We start from the raw sequence: 15,634 nt of genomic DNA, 5'->3' as shown, positions 1-15,634 counted from the left end.
AACTAAATGAAAACTAAGCTCTGCCGACTAAAACTAAGACTAGATGTACTGACAATTTCGTCGACAAAATAAAAACTAGACCAAAATGTTAGGAAGGGACTATAGTGGACAAGAGATCCACATTTTACACTTGGTTTGCATGCTGGAAATAGCTTCAGCTTGTGTCGAAAGCGGTCATTACGGCGGCATCAAGGCCCACTAGAATACATTCTAGTCTACTAAATTAACTGTAGATGTAGTCGACTAAAATCTCATGATATTTAGTCGACTAAAACGAGACTAACACTAAAACATTCCGGGTGACTAAAATGTGACTAAAACTAAGTGAAAATGATTCAAGAGACTGTGACTAAAACTAAAATGTAAATTCTCTGCCAAAAAACAACACTGGTATGGATGCCTGTAGTAATGAGTAAAGTAACTAAGTAGTAACTAAGTACACGTCATGTACTCAAGTACTCTACCTAAGTGCAATGTCGAGGTGTTTTTTTTTTACTTTACTGGACTATACTACATTTTCAATACTTCTACTCCACTACATCCACAACGTAGTACTTTTACTGCACTATACAATTATTGCAAAACGTGCTATTTACTTTGTAGATTGCTAGTTAACAGATGACTTTGTTACTTTGTAGATTTTGATTGTTATTACAAAATAACCAACACATAATATACTTTGGCTATTTTAAAATAGACTTATATTTAGTGGTATTCTACAAGCACAACACGTACAGTGGCAATGCGACTGTACAGTACCTGCTGTAAACTTGTACAATGGGACAATCTGCATAATGACTACTTTCTACTTTTGGTACCTTAAGTACATTTTGAAATCAATACTGTTGTACTGTACTGTACTGTACTGTACTGTTCGGACTTTTACTTGTAACAGAGTATTTGTATATTATATACTGTAGGCTATTGATACTTGTACCTTTTCCACCACTGTCCTAGTTGAGCTTTCTCTCCATGTTCTTATCAGTCATTTCCGTAACACTGGAGCCGCTAGCTTAATTTAGCGGCGACTTCGGTGACACAGGAAGCCCTCCTAATCCCTGGTATTGTGTGTCTGGGATGGGGGGGGGGGGGGGTGGGGGGGGGGCCTCCGCAGATCCTTAACCCATTCTGACCTGAGATCAGATTTAAAAAAATGTCTTGTTTCTAATGTCGGTCGTTCTTCGATTTCTCAAAAATAGCAGACCTACAAGCGTAGGTCGTAGTGTAGCGCGCCACCAGATCTGCTATTTTTCAATAGCTAAAGCATAACGTAATGCTAACACCAATACAAAAGGGGCTCCCCGCCGAAAATGGGTTAATTAACTGGACTCCAAAGCTTCCTGAGACACAAAGAGAGACCACTGCGCTGGCGCGGTTGCCACGTCCGCTTATTATCTCCGTTGTTGGGCAGAAAACTCCCAAATGTTCCTTTTGTCAGGAAATCTAAAAAAAAAAATATATATATATATATTTCAGGAAATGAAGAAAACCTTCTACGGTAGGCTATGTTTCAAACAATGCAATCAACTGCCCCATCAAAGTTGCCATTGTCACTTTGAATTTATTGTCAGACACTTGTGTATAGCAGACAGTTTGACAGTCCAATGGAGCTTTTTTTTTATGTTGCTCCTACAGATCTTTTCCAAACATCACAGAAATCAGGACACGTCGTCTATATAGTCATAGCTCAATGTTCCATATTTCATCGTGCGTGTGTCTGTCTGTGTCTGCTGTGTCTGTGTGTGTGTGTGTGTGTGTGTGTGTGCGTGTGTGCGTGCGTGCCCCCAGGTGATGCCGTGGTATATGGAGCTGACACAGCCACGGTGGTGATCGAGGCCAACGACGACGCCAACGGCATCTTCTCCCTGGACCCCGCGGAGAAGTCTGTGGAGGAAGGCCACACCAACGACTTCTAGTAAGGCTCTGGTTCAGCCTCCTATAGCAGACCATGCAGGCATTTAGCAGGACGCTCTGGTCCAGCCTCCTATAGCAGACCATGCAGGCATTTAGCAGGACGCTCTGGCTCAGCCTCCTATAGCAGACCATGCAGGCATTTAGCAGGACGCTCTGGTCCAGCCTCCTATAGCAGACCATGCAGGCATTTAGCAGGACGCTCTGGTCCAGCCTCCTATAGCAGACCATGCAGGCATTTAGCAGGACGCTCTGGTCCAGCCTCCTAGCAGACCATGCAGGCATTTAGCAGGACGCTCTGGCTCAGCCTCCTAGCAGACCATGCAGGCATTTAGCAGGACGCTCTGGCTCAGCCTCCTAGCAGACCATGCAGGCATTTAGCAGGACGCCTCTGGCTCAGCCTCCTAGCAGACCATGCAGGCATTTAGCAGGACGCTCTGGCTCAGCCTCCTATAGCAGACCATGCAGGCATTTAGCAGGACGCTCTGGTCCAGCCTCCTATAGCAGACCATGCAGGCATTTAGCAGGACGCCTCTGGCTCAGCCTCCTAGCAGACCATGCAGGCCTTTAGCAGGACGCTCTGGCTCAGCCTCCTAGCAGACCATGCAGGCATTTAGCAGGACGCTCTGGCTCAGCCTCCTAGCAGACCATGCAGGCCTTTAGCAGGACGCTCTGGCCCAGCCTCCTAGCAGACCATGCAGGCATTTAGCAGGACGCTCTGGTCCAGCCTCCTAGCAGACCATGCAGGCATTTAGCAGGACGCTCTGGCCCAGCCTCCTAGCAGACCATGCAGGCATTTAGCAGGACGCTCTGGCTCAGCCTCCTATAGCAGACCATGCAGGCATTTAGCAGGACGCTCTGGTTCAGCCTCCTAGCAGACCATGCAGGCATTTAGCAGGACGCTCTGGCTCAGCCTCCTATAGCAGACCATGCAGGCATTTAGCAGGACGCTCTGGCCCAGCCTCCTAGCAGACCATGCAGGCATTTAGCAGGACGCTCTGGTCCAGCCTCCTAGCAGACCATGCAGGCATTTAGCAGGACGCTCTGGCCCAGCCTCCTAGCAGACCATGCAGGCATTTAGCAGGACGCTCTGGCTCAGCCTCCTATAGCAGACCATGCAGGCATTTAGCAGGACGCTCTGGCTCAGCCTCCTATAGCAGACCATGCAGGCCTTTAGCAGGACGCTCTGGCTCAGCCTCCTATAGCAGACCATGCAGGCATTTAGCAGGACGCTCTGGTTCAGCCTCCTATAGCAGACCATGCAGGCATTTAGCAGGACGCTCTGGCTCAGCCTCCTAGCAGACCATGCAGGCATTTAGCAGGACGCTCTGGCTCAGCCTCCTAGCAGACCATGCAGGCATTTAGCAGGACGCTCTGGCTCAGCCTCCTAGCAGACCATGCAGGCATTTAGCAGGACGCTCTGGTTCAGCCTCCTAGCAGACCATGCAGGCATTTAGCAGGACGCTCTTCATCCCGAGCCACTTGACTGTTTTCCGCGCCATTGCCGAAGCCTAATTTTGATACCGACACTTGCCGCCATTGCCGATTGTGCTGTTATAGTTGCATTCGATGGAGCGACCCGTAATGCTACTCGCGTTAGCCGGGTTAGCTAGCTGTGTTGTTAGCACAGCACTGGATCGTCCATCTTAGATCGCCGTCGCCGTAATAATCCATTCTAATGATTTCCTCACGGTGTTATTTTGAGGTGTGCACACACCGCTCAGAGCCCTGACGTCACGTCATTTGGAGCGACGCCTACACGGAAGGGTTGACTCCCACTTTTAGACCAGTGCAGCCCCATGCGTAAATCCACGCTTTAATTTTTCGCGCAGACGAAATGAAAGCCTGGGTATCGAGGCTACCAAGAACCTAGCATCAGTAAACGGTACAATATATTTTTTTAAAAGGCAATAATCTGTACATTGAAACTATATAAACTATAGGACGTCATGTCAACAAATGCATCTAAGTGGTATTTGCGTAGTGCTACGGTATGTGCTACGGTATGTGCTACGGTAAGTGCTAAAGGGGAGTCTTCAGATTACGGCAGAAGACCGGGGAGTGAGTCTGTAGTTCTAACTGCAATGGGACGTTTTGGTCCTCCGTTTGGGAGCCAGAAGGGGGAAGAGTCTGGGACGTGTGGCGGAGCGGGTGTTTTTAAGGGGAAGATTCTGACGGCTCGATCTGGAGCATAGCTTGTGCTTAGAGTAAATAAAACTCTTTTTTTACACCTGTAAACGTGCATGATGTCAAGTCAAGTCACCTTTATTTATATAGCACATTTAAAAACAACAGAAGTTGACCCAAAGTGCTTTCCATAATAAAAGTTACATCATAAAATACAAAATTAAAATGTAAACGTCTGGCAATACTTCATATAAGAAAAATACAATATAACAACATTTTAAGGAACATGAAACAAAAAAATTGCCTACTAATTACAAAAAGGTATGTTTCACAGAACTAGGAGCTGAAGGCAATGGAGAAAAGGTGAGTTTTTAGGGAGGATTTGAAACTGTCGATGGTTGGGCTGGATTGGATCTGTAGTGGGAGACTATTCCAGAGTTCGGGGGCAATTACTGAGAAGGCCCCTTAGGTCGCCTTTGGGTTTTTTTGGCTCGTTGAGGGGAAAAGCAAGAGGCTGGAGGTGCAGAAAGCAGGTCACAAATGTATTCCGGTGCCAGGCCACCTTGGAGCTTTAAAAACGAACGGTAGAATTTCTTTTTTAAATGCATTCTAGTGTTTCACTGGTGAACCAGTGCAGTTGAGGCCTGAGCCTGACCCTCTGTGACTGTCCCCCACAGTGTCCTCCGTGCCAGGGGTCACTTTGGAGACGTGACGGTGTTCTGGCGGCTGTACGCCAACGACTCGCTGACCCCCCTGGAGGAAGGCCAGGAGTTCCGCAACGCGTCGGGCTCCGTCACCTTCGCCACGGGACAGCAGACCAAGCCCATCGTCCTGGAGGCCGTCTCCGAGGGGCTGCCCGAGTTCGACGAGTTCTATGTCCTCAGGCTGCTCAACGTCTCAGGTGAGTTCTATGTCCTCAGGCTGCTCAACGTCTCAGGTGAGTTCTATGTCCTCAGGCTGCTCAACGTCTCAGGTGAGTTCTATGTCCTCGGGCTGCTCAACGTCTCAGGTGAGTTCTATGTCCTCAGGCTGCTCAACGTCTCAGGTGAGTTCTATGTCCTCAGGCTGCTCGACGTCTCAGGTGAGTTCTATGTCCTCAGGCTGCTCAACGTCTCAGGTGAGTTCTATGTCCTCAGGCTGCTCAACGTCTCAGGTGAGTTCTATGTCCTCAGGCTGCTCGACGTCTCAGGTGAGTTCTATGTCCTCAGGCTGCTCGACGTCTCAGGTGAGTTCTATGTCCTCAGGCTGCTCAACGTCTCAGGTGAGTTCTATGTCCTCGGGCTGCTCAACGTCTCAGGTGAGTTCTATGTCCTCAGGCTGCTCGACGTCTCAGGTGAGTTCTATGTCCTCAGGCTGCTCAACGTCTCAGGTGAGCGCCCCGGCAGTGCTGTTTTCGTCGACTAAAACTAAGACGAAAAATGTCCGTCGACTACCTATTTTCACTGACAAAAACAAATGGAAACTAAATGTAAAACTAAGCTACGGTGACAAAAAACTAAGACTAAATATACTGACAATTTCGTCGACAAATAAAAACTAGACTAAAATGTTAGGAAGGGACTAGTGGACAAGAGATCCAGTATAAGTCATTTTTACACTTGGTTGCAAGTGTAAAAACACTCATTACGACGGCAACAAGACCCGCCAAAATACATTTTAGTCGACTAAATCAACTGTAGATTCAGTCGACTAAAATCTCATGACATTTAGTCGACTAAAACTAGACTGACACTAAGACATTCCAGGTGACTCAAATGTGACTAAAAGTTTCAGTCCAAAAGACTATGAATAAACTAAAATAGAAATTTGCTGCCAAAAACAACACTGGCGCCCGGTTTAGGTGTGTGATGTGATTATATACATTTCCACAGTTTATTCAGAAATAGCAGATCTACGTGATATATATGAAAACTTTATTGACAGCCGTATAGCCAGTGGAAGACAAACGACAATTAAAAACATACAAAACAGTCACAAATAAATACATTGGTTCATAAGACTCTCAGAATCTCTCGTAAAAAAAATAATCTATAAGAGGCACTCATACCAATGTTTCGGTATCTAACAGTGCTAAACCTAGGATTAGTCGGCACCTTAATCACGTTATTACGTGACTCATCGAGTCTGCTTTTAAAGCTGAACATGAGGTTTCTCAAGAGAGCCTGGAAGAGCAGAAGTCGCAGAAGAGCTGTGACTAGCACTGCCACCCCTATATATAGGCTTCTTCGGGAGAACTCTCTTTTTTTATATATATATATATATATATATATATATATATATATATATATATATATATATATATATATATATATATATATATAACTTGTTTTTTCACAGAAGCATTTTTTAAATACAGGAGTTGAAAAATAACAAATGGTGGCATTAACAGCTTCTCCTAAATAAACCCCACAAGTATGACATGACAGGAGTAAAACACATTGAAAGACCGCAGACTCTCTTTTTGTAATAATTCACCCGTAATGGGGGGCTGTATGCAGCTCTAAATAGGTTCACCTTGTCGGTCATAAAATGCGTATAGTTTCTGCGAACGCGACTCATAACATGAAACGTCGCTGGACGTATGATACCACAGGCGGTTACCCCGGCGAAGGCGGCAAGCTGGCGGCGGAGGCCTCCCTGAGCGCCTCGGTCCTCGTCCCCTTCAACGACGACCCGTTCGGCGTCTTCGCCATCGCCGAGGACGACCTGGACCAGGAGGTGGCCGAGGACGTCGAGGGCGGCGAGGACGGCGAGGACGGCGGCGACAACGTGGCGTCCTTCACCGTCCTCCGGCGGCAGGGCGCGTTCAACGACGTGAGCGTGGCCTGGGAGATCGTGTCGGCGAGCTTCCCGGGCGGCCTCCCGGCTCCCATGGACGACCTCGTCCTCCTGGCCTCCTGGCCCCCGCCGGGGTCTCCCGGCGACGCGGAGCTGAGGCCGCGCGAGCGCCGGCGCCACTCGGCCACGGACGCCCGCTTCCTCTCCGGCCGCCCGGGGGCGTACGGCCGCGTCTCCCCCGAGGTAAGAGTCGCCCCCCCCCCCCCCCCCCGCGCCGCCCCGTCGCCACCGCCGTTGTTTTTTACGGAACGGTCGTCTTGAGACCCACCGGGTGTAGCTGTGTTTCTGTGTGTCAGTCGTAGTTTCGATTTTTCAAAAATAGCTAAAGCATAGCATAATGCTGACACCAAAAGGGGTTCCAACCCAAAACCGGTTAAGAGGTGTTTCCAGTGAGCCAACATGCATTGAGGCCCATTGAGACCTGAGACCACAGTAGTCTATACATGTTTCTTTGTCAGTTGTGCTCAACCTTTTTCATGCCGAGTACCCCAGGATTATCTGTATTAGGCCGAGGACCCCCGTCTGACAACATTATGTTGTTGTTCTAGTCAGAAGCACATAGATATGAGTTTAAAAAACATTCGCTGTGAAAGAATATATATTCAAAGATTTGTGCCACGTTTTCAAGAATTGCAGATCTACAAGCTCATAGCGCAGCACTCTGTGTGCTATGAGCTTGTAGACCTGCTATTTTTCAACAATTTGAGTTTCAAATAATGGTTAAATAAGTGGTTAAATTATTTGAGATAATCTTAATTATTGTGAGTAATCGTCACAATCATTTGCATGTATTTTCAAGTTTAGAAACAAAGCAGAAATGGCAGATATACAACACTTTATTTAGACTTGTAGCAGCTATTTCCGCCTTTTTTTTTTTAAGCGTAACCTTATGCAATTGTATATTTAAGTTATTTGCCACATCTGACCAGTGCCATTTGCAAAGCCTATAAAAGCCTATTTGGTGGCAATGTTCAATGCCACCAAAAAAAACACAATGAAATCATTGACAATCTGGTGTGACAATCGTTTGCCAATTTAGGATGCGCCCGCTCCCCTGGGGGGGAACTTCACCTTCTCGGCTTGGCTGGTGCCGCGGCCGGACACGGACGGCTTCATCGTCTCCAAAGGCAACGGGAACGGGACCTTGTATTACGGAGTTAAGGTGATTTTAGAGGAACGCCCGTGTACAAAATGTTGTGCTGCGAGTTATACACTCTCAGAGTTACACGCCTGCATTTCGGTGCATATCCCTATAGATTTGCAGTGTTTATTACATTATTGGCACAACCCCGTATACCTTTTTTTGCCACACCTGTTAACAATGTGTCCAATCGATGGATCCAACAACAGGTGCACACCGACGAGTCCCACGTGACCGTCTCGCTGTGCTACACGGCCGTGGGGAGCGGGGCCAACGTGGGCTCCGCCCCCCAGGTGGCGCTGACGGCCACCGCCCGGAGGCGGTCCGTGGAGGAGGACGCGTGGACGCAGGTCATCGTCGCGGTGGACGACGGCGGCGCTGTCCGCTTCTACCTGGACGGGACACCGATGCCCGGAGGGCCCGGGAGCCTGGGGGGAGGGGCCATCGCTGACGGTGAGTCGAAAATAGCACCCCGGGCGCAGTACCCCCTGTGGCCACAATGGGGGGGGGGGGGGGCAATATCTCATAACTTATTAAAGTGACAAAAGTGCCAAAATGTAATGACCTCAATGGGTTTCAAACTATGACTTCTACTCTGAATGGTAACCGGAACGCACGCTCGCCCCCTTTATTTCCTTTGATTTAACTGCGCATAAGTTTAGAAATAAGTTTAGGGTTATAGGCATACTGTTTCTGGGGTTACGTTTAGGAATAGAGTTAGGTTTTTGCAGAGGTTACGGTTATGCTTAACAGTTTAAGAATAGTTTACTGGGGTTACGTTTAGGAATAGAGTTAGGTTTTTGCAGAGGTTACGGTTATGCTTAACAGTTTAAGAATAGTTTACTGAGGTTACGTTTAGGAATAGAGTTAGGTTTTTGCAGAGGTTACGGTTATGCTTAACAGTTTAAGAATAGTTTACTAGGGGGGCACGGTGGCACAGTTGGTAGTGCTGTCGCCTCACAGCTAGAAGGTCCTGGGTTCGATTCCCGCTCGGGACGCTGTGGGTGCTGGCGGCGTGTTTCCTCCTCCTTTTCATCAGTGCCCATCAGGTACCCTCACAAAAAAAATGCAGTAATCCTGGTCACTAAACTGCCTCCCCCTGGCCAGCCGGGGGCGCCTGATGGAGGGGAAAGGAACTGGTTGGAATAACGTGTTCCTTCCACGCGCTACGTCCAACCAGGGAAACTCCCCCTGTCAGGTGTAAAGGAGCAACTTGGACACTCAGGCATGAAGGATGCATGAGTTCAAGTCCGTTGCTCTCCCATGTCCCCCATATATGGGGACTAGGTTGGAGGAGGGTGTGTAGAGCCCAGGATCACATTAGATGATTGACACAGGGGTGAAAAATGGGTTACAAAATCGTGGGATAAAAAGTATATTAAGAAAAATAGCAGATCTACAAGCTCATAGGAGCTTGTAGGTCTGCTATTTAAAAAAAATTGAAGAACGACTGACATAGAAACATGGCTTTTTCAGAAAACTGTCAGGATGTAGAAGACGTTTTTTTTTAATCTGATCTCAGGTCAGAATGGCTTAACTCACTCAAACTCACTACGCGTACGGCATGCACATTCACACACACACACACACACACACACTCATGTGACACACGCACGCACCCTCACACGCACACGCACCTCCCGGTCCCTTGCCCATCCATTGTTCCCCTTCCAGAAGACTATGTGATGCTTGACTGAGCGCTTAGCCTCTGCGCTCTGCTGGATACTGTTACAGCAGCTAGGGAAGACACAGCCCTGTGTCTCTGTTTGTCTTTCCCTTCCCTTAAGCCCAGAAGGTAAAATGGCAGACCTATTAAGCTCACAGTGTGTCGCGGTGTCAACAACCAAAGACTCGAGACCAACACGAGCACAAGCGAGTGACATGGTGTTTGGAATTGTCACACAAATCGTGCATTCTATAGCGCAATGACGATTATGATAATACAGGCAGAAAACAACTGAAACAATAGCACGATGCAAGACGACCGTATACAATAATGGCCAATTACACAGGAGGTTGGAATTTGCTGCAGACAGACAAGGTGGTTGGTAATCAAAGCAGTGACCAATCTGCTATGCAAAGGAGTCAAGTATGCTTGTATGAATCTAAGCCTATAATCAGTGAAGACAACAGTGCAGCTGTCTGCTGTGGAACGACGGGGGGGGGGGGGGGGGGGTGGGGTGACGCTCTGATGGCTCCTTAACTAGACTAAACTTCAGTCCCAGTGCAGATGAACATCCATCATGTCACACGTTGGGGGGTGTGTGTGTGTGTGTGTGTGTGTGTGCGTGCACGCGTTAACTCTGTCTGGATCACACATGGATGGCTTTGTCTCGGGCTTTGTCTCTGATCGCCGTGGTGGACTTCCTCCACTTGTGTTGTGTTCCCCCCCCCCCCCCCCCGCAGACAGGCCACCATGCATGTGTATTCACCTTGAAGCCAGACCAATCTGCCTGCAGTGCAAAGTTGTTGTGGGACATGATGACGTTTTCCACCACCCGACAGAGACCGATACGTGTATATACTCAAAGGGGGGGGGGGGGGGGGTAGCTAAAGTATTTTTCGTCCTATTGTCCAGAAAGATGATGGCTATTCTGGGGGTCCTCGACATGTAAAGGTACGGGACCCCCCGCGATCTCTACAACACCTTTTTGTAGCAGGAACAATGGGAACAGCAACAATAGGAACAGAAGCAATAGGAACAGGAACAATAGGAACAGGAGCAATAGGAACAGGAGCAATAGGAACAGCAACAATAGGAACAGCAACAATAGCAACAGCAACAATAGCAACAGCAACAATAGCAACAGCAACAATAGCAACAGCAACAATAGCAACAGCAACAATAGCAACAGCAACAATAGCAACAGCAACAATAGCAACAGCAACAATAGCAACAGCAGCAATAGCAACAGCAACAGCAACAATAGCAACAGCAACAGCAACAATAGCAACAGCAACAATAGCAACAGCAACAATAGCAACAGCAGCAATAGCAACATCAGCAATAGCAACAGCAGCAATAGCAACATCAGCAATAGGAACAGCAGCAATAGGAACAGCAGCAATAGGAACAGCAGCAATAGGAACAGCAGCAATAGGAACAGGAGCAATAGGAACAGCAGCAATAGGAACAGCAGCAATAGGAACAGGAACAATAGGAAGAGGAACAATAGGAACAGCAACAATAGGAACAGGAGCAATAGGAACAGCAGCAATAGGAACAGGAGCAATAGGAACAGCAGCAATAGGAACAGCAGCAATAGGAACAGCAGCAATAGGAACATCAGCAATAGGAACAGGAGCAATAGGAACAGGAGCAATAGGAACAGCAGCAATAGGAACAGCAACAATAGGAACAGCAGCAATAGGAACAGCAGCAATAGGAACAGCAGCAATAGGAACAGGAGCAATAGGAACAGGAGCAATAGGAACAGCAGCAATAGGAACAGCAACAATAGGAACAGCAACAATAGGAACAGCAGCAATAGGAACAGCAGCAATAGGAACAGCAGCAATAGGAACAGGAGCAATAGGAACAGGAGCAATAGGAACAGCAGCAATAGGAACAGGAACAATAGGAACAGCAACAATAGGAACAGCAGCAATAGGAACAGGAGCAATAGGAACAGCAGCAATAGGAACAGCAACAATAGGAACAGCAGCAATAGGAACAGCAACAATAGGAACAGCAGCAATAGGAACAGCAGCAATAGGAACAGGAGCAATAGGAACAGCAGCAATAGGAACAGCAGCAATAGGAACAGCAGCAATAGGAACAGGAGCAATAGGAACAGCAGCAATAGGAAGAGGAACAATAGGAACAGCAACAATAGGAACAGCAGCAATAGGAACAGCAACAATAGGAACAGCAACAATAGGAACAGGAGCAATAGGAACAGCAGCAATAGGAACAGCAACAATAGGAACAGCAGCAATAGGAACAGCAGCAATAGGAACAGGAGCAATAGGAACAGCAGCAATAGGAACAGCAGCAATAGGAACAGCAACAATAGGAACAGCAGCAATAGGAACAGGAACAATAGGAACAGCAGCAATAGGAACAGGAGCAATAGGAACAGCAGCAATAGGAACAGCAGCAATAGGAACAGCAGCAATAGGAACAGCAGCAATAGGAACAGGAGCAATAGGAACATCAGCAATAGGAACAGCAGCAATAGGAACAGCAGCAATAGGAACAGGAGCAATAGGAACAGCAGCAATAGGAACAGCAGCAATAGGAACAGCAGCAATAGGAACAGCAGCAATAGGAACAGCAGCAATAGGAACAGGAGCAATAGGAGCAGGAGCAATAGGAAGACGACCAGACCGTGGCCGTTTTATCCTGTCACTGCTCTCATGGATAATTAATGTCCTTCCCCCCCCCCCAACTAATATGTTATTAATTATCATCGTGGTGAATGTACAGTAGCAGTATGTACAGTACAGTACAGTACAGTACAGTACAGTGTAACACTCTGGGCAGAAGACAGAAGTCTGCCTCTGGATGTTTGTGGGGGTTTTTATGCTTTATTGACTGAAGCCTTCCTGCTTCCCAGACGGTTAAAAAAGATTTATAGATATATATAGGCTGCCAAAATAAAAAGAGACCTCAGACTAAATGAGGGGTGATCTATTAAAAACAGAGCTGCGGCGGTATTGGGTTCTGATGTGGGGGCCTTTATACCTCCCGAGCCACTTGAGGTCTCACCCACTCACCCCCCCCCCCACCCCCCCAAGGGGGAGGCGTACAGATGCCAGGAAAGCCCTTTACTGTAATAAAATGATCTTATCTGATGATTAACGCACTCCACCGTACAGATTTGACAAAATGACGTTTTTCCTCATGGGAAAAAAAAGTTACATAGTTTTTTTTATTTTGAAATTGAGTTGCAGCAACTCGTTTTCAGGGGGGGGGGGGGTCTTCAAATAGTGCCACTTTAACCCATTTTGGGGCTCGGAAACCGTTTTGGTGTTATAGCATTACGTTATGCTTATAAGCTATTGAAAAATCGCAGATCTACAAGCTCATAGCGAGCTTGTAGGTCTGCTATTTTTTGAGAAATTGAAGAACGACGGACACGGAAACGTAGCTTTTTATCAGAGAAAACTTGTCAGGATGTAGTAGACATTTTTCGAATCTCTTCTCAGGTCAAAATGGGTTAACTCGGGTATAAGTTTGACAGAGAAACTTTCACTTGTTGAGTAATATTTGACCAGGAGGGAGTACTTTGACTCAACTGGTGGGGTCAGGTCACTCTGTCCACTCCACGACATGCATACCAGGCATTGATAGAGCCAGTGCTCTCTCTCTCTCTCTGTGGTATACCCATGTTTTAAAACGCCTGCAAGACTTTGGGACGATTCTTCAGTGTCCCGAGGAAGTAGAGGCGTTGTTTACATCTGTGTACTATATTCACTCCCATGGATGTGAACTCACTGGCCCTCTCCACTGCAGCACCTGACCGTTGTCCTTTCCCCCCCGCGTAGAGAGTATAGCGAGAGTAGTTGGGAACTATCGGCTATAGTTCCAAACATTGCTCCTATATATGGCTGGAACTATATCCCATTGAGATGGAATGAGCACTTCCGCATTCCGTTGTTACAATGGGAGTCAACGCTACGGTGTCGCCACTCTCTTACTATATCACTCTGCCCACAACCTAAGCCGGCTGTGTGATGATGTCACCAGTCCCACAAACCTGTTGTTCGTCCAATAAGGCAAGGCAAGGCAATTCTATTTATATAGCAGCTTTCGTATACACAAGGCAATTCAAAGTGCTTTACAGAATACAAACAAATGCAGAGTGCAGCAGTGCAAATACAGATTATAATAGATACAATTAAAATAAGATATAGGAGCATATATAAAAACAACCGATACTCCCGGCTGCCTCGTCTCCAGCCATGTTGCCTCAGAATTCTTTAGGGTCACTAATTTGAGCGTAACAGCGGAGCGCATGCAAAAAAAGTGGCATATAACGCCAGCAGCAGAACCCACAGATAATAATAATGCAGCTGGCAATTAATTGATTTAAAGGTATATTCAGTGATTTCGCTTAATTCAAATATCCCTTATTTTTTTGTTTTGTTGTGATAATCCTCTCTACTATAGAGTGTGCTGACCATATAAGGAGTTCCTCCCCGTCCCCAGTTAGGGGGGGGGGGGCAAAAACATTAGGTTTCGTTTTTGGCTCTCTATCCTGATTGGATGAAAGGCTTTGGGTCCCACAGCCAAAAACGAAACCTATAAGGTTTTTTGAGTGAAATCACTGAATATACCTTTAATCAATTTGGGCTTGTTTATTATGATTATTATTATTTTTATTTTTATTTTTTACATTCATGTCTGAAAGGCTGACTTAGGCGACTAACCCCGCTGAGTATAGGCGAGTGCAGTGACATTGACCCGGTCTCCTCTCTCTCCCCACAACAGGACCCGGTGCCGCCGTGTTCGTGGGCGCCGACCCGGAGGGCGAGCGGCGCTACGCGGGCCTCCTGCAGGACGTGCGGCTGTACGGCGGCGCGGCGCTGGACCCCGCGCAGGTCCGCGAGCTGCACGCGCAGCCGGCCCGCCAGGACCTGCGCGTGGTCTCGGGCTACCTGCGCTACCGGGCCGGCGAGCGCGCCAAGTCCTTCGTGGTGGCGGTGCGCGACGACGGCGAGGCGGAGCCCGAGGAGGTGTTCCACCTGCGGCTGGTGGCGGTGGGGCGCGGCGGGGCGCGCCTGCCCCTCCCCCGGCCCGGCGCCACGCTGCGCGTGGCCAAGAGCGACGGCGCCAACGGCGTCTTTGGCTTCACCGGCGCCTGCATACCCCAGGTGTGTGTGTGTGTGTGTGCGCGGGCAGATTCATATAACCCGTTCTGACCTGAGATCAGATTCATACGAGGTTTCCACTGGACACACACACACACTGGTCTGATTAACCCATTCTGACCTGAGATCAGATTCTAAAAATGTCAGTCGTTCTTCGATTTAAAAAAAAATCTAATGAAGAGGTCCTTTAAAAGACCACTTCACCACTTTTCAACCTATCTTCATATAATAGGTCCTCACTAATAATCATGAAGAAATGGCACGATTTTTTTGTCTCAGTCTGTGTCTCATAGAGGGCCGTGGGCAGTTTAGAAACCGTCTTCCAGTGACATCATCATTAGGCAGATTTTTTTTTTAAACAAGATTTTTTTTACAAAACTTTTTCGCATTGCAACTTTTCAGGACTAGAAAGCCTGCAGTTTCTATTAGCTTGTCTTCCCCATCGATGATGTCACTGGAGGACGGTTTCTGAACTGCCCACAGCCCTCCTATATGAGACACAGACCGAGTAGAAAAAAATTGCACTATTTTTTCATGGTTATTAGTGAGGACCTATTATATGAAGATAGGTTGAAAAGTGGTGAAGTGGTCCTTTAAGGCATTATTGGTTCTCAAGGTGGGGTCCGGGTCCGGGAACCAAAAAAATAGCAGACCTACAAGCTCGTAGCGCGCCACCGAGTGGCGCGCTATGAGCTTGTAGATCTGCTATTTTTCAATAGCTAAAGCATAACATAATGCTAACACCAAAAGGGGTTCCCACCCATGCTTTTAAAAAAAAGTTCCAAAACAAAGCTTATTTTG

General features: G+C 47.5%; 1 protein-coding gene across 1 annotated transcript in view; it reads left to right on the top strand.

Annotated features, from left to right (window-relative positions):
* The window catches only part of adgrv1 (adhesion G protein-coupled receptor V1), a 306,098-nt gene that overhangs the window by 69,738 nt on the left and 220,726 nt on the right, over positions 1-15,634 (top strand). Inside the window, 6 exon segments of the mRNA XM_080765672.1 lie at positions 1,789-1,915; positions 4,716-4,939; positions 6,632-7,059; positions 7,916-8,038; positions 8,227-8,470; positions 14,454-14,836. Of these exon segments, the coding sequence (XP_080621798.1) occupies positions 1,789-1,915; positions 4,716-4,939; positions 6,632-7,059; positions 7,916-8,038; positions 8,227-8,470; positions 14,454-14,836 (1,529 nt within the window).

This window comes from Protomyctophum bolini (genome assembly GCF_963924005.1).
Source record: "Protomyctophum bolini genome assembly, chromosome: 6".
Classification (NCBI taxonomy): Eukaryota; Metazoa; Chordata; class Actinopteri; order Myctophiformes; family Myctophidae; genus Protomyctophum; species Protomyctophum bolini.
Note: the sequence above shows the minus strand (reverse complement) of the source record. Positions and strands in the feature narration are given on the sequence as shown.